The sequence below is a fragment of the Lepisosteus platostomus genome, chromosome 1 (genome assembly GCF_059453375.1).
Source record: "Lepisosteus platostomus isolate fLepPlt1 chromosome 1, fLepPlt1.hap1, whole genome shotgun sequence".
Lineage (NCBI taxonomy): Eukaryota > Metazoa > Chordata > Actinopteri > Semionotiformes > Lepisosteidae > Lepisosteus > Lepisosteus platostomus.
Window position 1 is genome coordinate 50,910,638 of NC_142611.1, and position 7,855 is coordinate 50,918,492.

Consider the following 7,855-nt stretch of genomic DNA (forward strand, 5'->3'; position numbering starts at 1 on the left):
CATGGAGCACAAGTTTCCATCAGACATGGAAAGACCAGTATATTAACCGGTTATAATTGCTCACAGACCTGTTGGTTTAGGAAAGACAATTCCCATAAAACCCACCAGGTACCTTCCTGGCAGCATCTATATGACACGAGTTCCTAACCTGCCTGACCAGAGTAGCAACATCCTGTAGGCCCTCCCAGAGCAGGGAGCTTCACCGTTCATGGTCTGTTGTCACAAGAGCATGTGCAAAAGGAATTCACACAGGCTCCCTTATTTAAAAATAAGTCATGTTCTTCAAAGGGATACCTTGCCTTGAACAAGATCCTCTTATCACTGAGCTACTAATACCAGAGAATGATGGTGTAAAGTCTCATTTTCTACCTTCATGCGCCTAGGTACAGAACATTAGAATTTCCCAGAAATTATGATAGGTTAAACATCACCAATGCCCAACAGTTATCTGCCAACATCTTTATTTGATATTTCCCAAACAACCACAAACAATAAAAAAAGAGGATCAAGAACTTACACCACTACTTTAAGTGCTTTCATCCATAATCGATATTGATGATTGAACACTAACAAGCTGAATAAATTACATTTACCAAACGTTAGGCTGTGCATGGTTTACTGTAACACAAGTCACATTGGGCCATTTGAGTTGGAGTAATCATACGAGTCTTCAAGGTTATGTGGATAGTCATCTGGCTCAGATGAAAGGTCTGTGATGGTGAAGTCAGGCACCTGTCAATGGGGAAAAAAAGCTAGGCATAAAACAGAATGAAGAGCTGTTGAGATGAAAATGTATAACAGTTGCTCCCGGATCCCGTCCCTGGGGTTTCATATGCAACCTTGTCTATATCTTGGAAGCCACTTAATGTCCTGGGTGAATTGGTCCACTTATATTTACATGAGGGTAATTATCTCCCCAAGCCAGACAGAGGTATTTTTACCTTAAGATATTAAAAACCTTTCAAAATTTTGGGACCCCATGGCTGAAGACTGGGAACAAATGTTTTGATGTATAAAAAAAATAAACACTTTAGTACAATTGAAGCATGAAAACATCTTAGTAAATCATAATTCTGAAAAAGTGGTATTCACCTAAATTGTAAGGAAACGGTTATTAAATTCCACAGGCAACTCTTAAGTTAGGGACATACTTATCTCCAGCTTCATATTTTTGTGAGCAGAAATACTTAAATACCGAATTAAGAAATCCCTGAAATTTAAAATTCGATACTTAAAATAGCACATGACTGGTTTTGCACTGAAGAAAAATGACAAGACATTAAGAACCATGATTAAGAATGGGGTTTTAGACATGTAACAGAAACTCAGGTTATGCCCGTTTTAGCATGTTGAAAACCTTATACATGCAGTATATTCAAGCTTTTCACAAATTCACCACAACCGATCAAAGCAAATTAACATTGTAAAATCAAAGCTGGAGGGGGAAACTGGCCAGGATTTGGATACAGAATGCTTAAAAACACTGAAGTTCCTAAAATTGATGTATGCAAGCTCTGTAGGTGTAGTGTAGGTTGAACTAGTTTAAAATTGCTAAAGATCAGAACTATAAAATACCACTTAACTGTAGAATAGATTAAGTCTGAGCAATCAAACTGTAGGTGTACTTTCAAGCCTAAGTTGATCTGAACACTGCTCAGGTGTGTAATGGATAGCTGGGGAAAAAAAAGTGTAGCATGCATAGAGTTAAGAGGTTTCTGCACCTAATTCATCTTACAGATTTAGGATAAGATTAAAATTCTGATGACCAATTCTAGCAGCTGTTTAGTCAAGACATTGCTAGTTGATTAGCAAAGGACAAAACATGAACATTCTCCACCTTAACCAGACATGTTAAAACAAGATGACCTTATGGCAGGTTAATATGAAAACCAAATTCCATCACCCCGCAAGGGACCTTCTCCACGTGCTAACAAAAATTGCTACTCCCCTGCCCTGTTGTCAAGAGGTTTTCCAAATCCGAAGGTTAAAATGAGTCAAATGAGACAGATCAGATGCTTTGTTTGTTTATTGTTAATGTATTACATAGTTTGAAATACAAATTCAATATATTACCAGAGCAGCTAAAAAGGCACAGTAAAAATGGCACAAAGGCTGGATATCAATTTGAAGTTCCATAATTACCTCCTACTTTGATCTTACAAAGGCACACAAGGTGAGGGGAGTGAGCCACCAAGCCAAGGTTCCATTACCACACACCACAGAACTGCATGCAACTACAAGCAGAGTATGCTGCAAGAGCAAAGCCCTAACATCACAAGCCTGAAGGGAGGGAAAAGTGCTTTGTGAGACAGCAAGCTAGTTAAAATTCTCTTCATCTACCCTTTGCCAGCAAGACTTTTCAGCATTTATCCGTTAACAGGGACTGCCCATTCTTCCACATGCATGGCTCACTTTTGAGGGCTTTCAACTAATACACATGGTCCAAGAGCACTTGCAATGGCCCTCAAAAAGATGAGGAGCTTTACAATAATGGAAGGATTTGAGCATTTGCAAATGCTTTTGTTTACCTTTTTTAAATGGTTTTGGCAAACCGATCTCCTATAGACCGTTTCAAAGCTGCAGCTGGTTAACTACTTCATACTGGAATGAATAGGCCTTCTGTCTCCAAAATAAAATTCCCTCCATTAAAACCCTGAAAGATTAAAGGACGATAACAAGCGGAACGTTGAACACTGCAGTTAAAGCTGCAAGACTAGTGCTTGGCATTCAGCTGCTGCATTTCCTCTTGTCTGGGCCTTTTCTTCTCTTTCCCGTCGTTTTGAGGGCTCTGGGAATCAGGGCTCAGCCTGGGGTAAAAGGGACCTACCAGCCAGTTGAGAGGAGTGTTGTTGACCAGGTAGTCCATCACACCATCCAGGGATTCTTTCATTTTACCCAGCTGGCCTTTGCTGCTTGCTAATACATTGTCAGACATGTCACGGAAGGAGGAGGCAGAACTGAAGTTACTGTAGACTTCAGCAGCAGAGTGAGTGAGGGATTGAGCCTGGTCCTGGATGTGCTGGGGCAGCCCCTGTATGCTGGAGACCAAGGTCAAGCAGGTGGTCTGTAGCTGATGGGTGAGATTGCGGGCTATGGCCAGAGTACGAGATTCAATATGCTAAAAAAGAACAAGAAAAACCCATCAGCAACTCCCCAATGGGGGGAGGCATTTTAATTCAGATGCCTCCAGCAACTGACTGCCAGTAATAAATTAAGCCAACAAGATTTTATACAGTAAGTCATATAAATAAGCCAAGATGAACTATCATACTTATACATATTGGTTTGATAAATTTCATCCTGCAATCTTTCATAATGGGGCATGAATGATTTTAGTGCTCAGGTTTTGTAAAATGAGTTTTTGCTTGATTGGGAGCATATCTGCTTGAAACATGGTCCATACCTCCACTTCACTTCCTCCCTCATTGCCCCCAGGCACCTTCTTCCACTCCACCCAAGAGTTCAGTTTATCTTGAACATTGTGAATCCTTTTGTTAGCACTGTCCATGTTCTTTCTAGCATATTCAATCTAGAACAGAGAAGGACAATCATTTCTATTTCTCAAAAGACCCAAGCTTTACATCTCCAACCTTTAACAACTGATTTATAGCCATGTGCACCAACTAAGCAGAGGTAAGACTTGGTGTATAAGGCACTAAGAGACATTCAAGAAACCAGGTCTCTTCCACACTATCAAAATGGCTGTCAACAGCTTCAGAACATTAAAGAACTCTGGGTAAAAGGTATTGGTACCAAAACTGAGCCAAAAGTCTCACAGTTCCTGGCACTAATGGTATCTTTCTGGCCCACACAAGTTGCAGCTGGTGCAATTTCAATTGTGCTCAAACTTACCAGATCAACTGTGTAGTTAAGCTGAGAAATTGACTCCTGGCTTCGCTGTTTAGCATCACACACCTTGGCTATTGCCTGGTGGTATGCTCTCTTGCGAAACTTGGTGGAAAGGGATCCCAAACGAATGTAGTAGCTGGGTTTATTAGTCGCGACTTCAAACCCTTCTACGTTTTTAGCTTCATTCTCTGAAAAACGAATGTTTACCTTGGGTTAGAAATCAGGTATATTTCAAACCGATGCTTGAATTACCTGGATTGTGGCTTTGAAATTAAGATATACGTAACATTTATAGATTTTTTTTTTTATGAAGCACCAAGAAGAAAAATGTAAATGGTTTTTCTCCAGTAACAGTAGCTGGATTGAATTTTTTGTATTTGATTAACATATGCTTTAAAAACACCAAAGGTCCATGAATAGCTTTTCTATCGTCTTCAGAGATTGCCACATTTAGTACAACCAGGAGAAAGAATCATATTGACCCTTAACATTGTCTTCATAACTCGGCATTTTGGTTATGTTTTAAATGTATGCTCGTCATCAACCTGAAATTCATTACAGTGTAATCTTCTGTAAACCTTATGGAATTTAACCTCAAAAGTACTTCCTAATTTAAAGTGCAATCAAACTAGAGGAAAAGCAAATTCCATTCAAAGCAAAACTGTACTAGCTTTTAATGCTCAATCCGATTTCTTGTGCTTACCCAGCTCCTCCTCGGTCAGTGGGAGGTACTGATCCACAAGTGACTCAGAAGTGCTCAGTGCTGTGTCCACACCAGAGCTCACCAGCTGTACCACGCGACTGCCCATCACCGTGTTGACACTGCCATTTACCACAGCCTTGGTCATCTCCACACCATCCTGCACTGCTCCTTTGGTCTTGTCCACCACCCCAGTGATGGTGTAAGAAACGGTATCTTTGGCTCCCATCACAGTGATAGAAACCGCATCCTTAGCTCCAGTCACAACATCCTTAGCATTGGCAACGAACTGGGGGACACAGATGTTTCACTGGGAACATTCATAGATATTCATATCCTCTCAAGGGAAGGATGACAAAAACTGGCATTTTGACAAACACTTTGCCAAGTCCAACACGTTCTTGGAATCAAAGTATAAGACTAACATCCAAATCATGCACCAAGAACCCCATTACCACCCAATCACAAACAAACAGCTAGAAGATGTAATGCAGAATCAGCCCAGCTAACTGGTACACGCCCAGACTTAAAGAAGCATCCTACTTGAGAAAGCTAAAAAGGTCTTGAAGTATTCAGGATCCTCACAGGCATCAATAGTGTCAGTGTAAAACCCTGGTCCAAGAGCCACCAATTCCAAGGATAAAAGGAAACTAACAGGGAGTGCTTCCCCCCCTAAATAACCAAGTGATAACATTGTTTCTTGCAAAAGCTGGATGAGATTCTCCAATTAACTACATCAGCTCCATGGAGCAAATAGCCCTTACTTGTAACTTGATCCAGATACAGAGAATTGATAGAGGCTGGCAAACAACTTAAGTCTTATGTTAAGTTGCAAATTAGCAAAATCCCACACAAGCAGCTCCATCTAGAACTCAAGCATTAAAGGAAGCATTTCAACAACTAGATTTAAAATGAACTGGCTTGTACATTTATCAATTATTCACAACTGTAACAAAATGTCTGATGAAGTTGATGTACCTTATCGGAGGGCTGGTGGAGGATTGGCAAGGTCTTCTCAATTTTATCCAGACCCTTACAAGCTAGGTCATTTGCTACTGCAACTGAAAGACAAGATGTTTCAAAAAACAGGTTATGTTCATAGTTTAATTACTATGTTTACTAGACAAGGAGCAATGGTCTGAAAGATCAGGAACTACCTTATAAATTAATACAATCCACAGTACAGATAAGTTTTTTAGGATGAACTGACAGGTGTCCCAGTTAAGGATGTTTTATTCCTGCATAAATCCTTCATTAGGCGAGTGCAGATGGATTTCTGCAGTGCTGGTAAGCAAACAATGTCATTACATCAATTGAGAAAGATAATTCTAAAACAAACAGAACCTTGACATTCATTATACAAAAATTCCCTACTACCAATTCAAATTCAGACTTGTATACAACATTGTTAAAAGGGAAAAAAGAAATGACTGGTGAGTAACCAATCACAACACCCTGACAGAGCACAAGACATCACTGAAGCAATGCTAAGCAACAGGATCTAGGTGAAAGTTCATGGTGCAAGAGCCGAGTCACTTCCAGTTTCAGTCTGTACCACTCCCGATTCCGGACAGTGTAAACGTGCAGTGTCGCATGCTACTGAAATTTTTACACATCTGAAACTTAAGTCTTTCAGTATTAAGTGGGGATAGTTAACTCCTGCAACATAATATAAAACGGGTTTCTTTGCCCCCTACACAGAATAAGTAATCCAACTATCCTTACTTTGAGGCTCCAGCTTCTGAATTATAGGCATGGCACTGGTCAGTGCCACTGAAGTAATGGTCATCACACCTTTCTCAGCCACTTCACACACAGACTTGATGTAGGGATGATTCTCCTTAGTATTGGAGTACACACTGGTCATCATGTCATAGGTGGAGCTCACCAGTGGAAGGTTAGCCACTCTGGCTACCACATTCTGAGAAGAGAAAAGAGCACGTTTAACTTAGGTTACCAAGATTATCACTATTTTCCCCATCTCTGGGTCAAACTGAGATCTTCTGATAAGGATAGCTTACAATTCATTTCTGGTACAATCCAGAACAGATGTAACCGACAATTGCATTGATGTTTATATACCATTGTTCACACAAACACCAAAGTGCACTCCCTTAGAAACTTAAACTGCTTAAGAATAACGTTTCCTTCAGCAATCCTGGATGGATACTGTCAGGTCCTGCACACTGAGTGACCAGAACATTTCTGCCTCTTAAAATACATGAACTCCATCCTTGCCCCAACTGAATATTGACTTCCTTAATGAATACCTGAAAAAAGTTTTAACTAAACTAACAAGAGAATATACAAGACAATAGGCTAGTCACGTTTCTCAGTATGTATAAAAATACAAACGTTGTAGTTAATGTATAATTGCCCGTTTGTGGCAAATCTAGGGCTTCAGCACAGTTGATCTGAACAAAAGAGGCAAAGTGTAACAGTTGTAAACAAACTTAGATGAAACTCGTTATTTCAAATAAAATAAAACCCCACCTGCTGCGCCACAACTTCCATCGACGCCATGTTTCACTCTGAAAGGAGTAACAAATAGCGGGGATTAATAGCAGCATCACCAGCAATTTACCTACAAGCTATTAAATGTTGAGCATAGCACGTGTACGTAATTTAAAAAGCAGTAGTACCTAATAATGCTTGAATACGGATGACAAACAGGAATTTGGAAAAGAAGTTGGTTATTTATTTAATAGAAGCGGTTAATTAATCAAATTAAGTACCGTAATAATCCATAGAGGAATTATATGGTAACAAACCAACAAAAAGTGTTTTACTTATCTATCCATCTTTTAAAATGCTAGTAATGCAAGATAGCCGATGTATTTAATAAGTAAAAGATACAAAACCCCACCCAAGACAATTCATACCCTAGAAATAACTCATGTTTTTAAGAATTGCTGGTCAATACAGAATAAAGCAAGTAAAAAGAAACAGCCACACTGTTTGAAAGCCAGTCCACACTCTTCATTTAAACTGACTCTGGCGATTCAATAGAAACTGGGTGCAGAAACAGTTACATTGTTAGATATAGCCATGTTCCCCTCACACAGCCAGTTCGCCAGTTTCCATTTTGGGAATTAAACACCTGCGTCGTTGACGAAACATAACAGCTTTAAAACACAAAACGTTCAATCAGCCCTAAAAACAAACCAACGCTTCTCACCTTCACAGAAAATGGATCGCAAGCCTCCAAAAACACAAAGCTCGTCCGCTACTCCTGTCTTCTCCAGACACGACTCTAGGTCCCCTCCCCTGCGGCTATATATATTAACGCAGCCGTTCATTTTCTCG

General features: G+C 39.9%; 1 protein-coding gene across 3 annotated transcripts; it reads right to left on the reverse strand.

Moving 5' to 3' along the window:
- Window positions 1–444: 444 nt before the first annotated feature.
- plin2 (perilipin 2) lies at window positions 445–7,855 on the reverse strand. 3 transcript variants are annotated; one of them, XM_088631423.1, is made up of 9 exons: window positions 7,728–7,850; window positions 7,043–7,080; window positions 6,275–6,470; window positions 5,528–5,610; window positions 4,553–4,838; window positions 3,853–4,037; window positions 3,404–3,529; window positions 2,828–3,118; window positions 445–732 (listed from the first exon to the last, which is right to left on the reverse strand). In XM_088631423.1, the coding sequence occupies exons 2-9, from the start codon at window positions 7,070–7,072 to the stop codon at window positions 631–633; spliced, it is 1,299 nt and encodes a 432-aa protein (XP_088487549.1). In that variant the 5' UTR covers window positions 7,073–7,080; window positions 7,728–7,850; the 3' UTR covers window positions 445–630. The 3 variants fall into 3 exon arrangements, with proteins under 3 accessions (XP_088487549.1, XP_088487539.1, XP_088487558.1); XM_088631413.1 differs by lacking the exon at window positions 445–732 and having other exon boundaries at window positions 2,009–3,118; window positions 7,728–7,849; XM_088631432.1 differs by lacking the exons at window positions 445–732; window positions 3,404–3,529 and having other exon boundaries at window positions 2,009–3,118; window positions 7,728–7,855.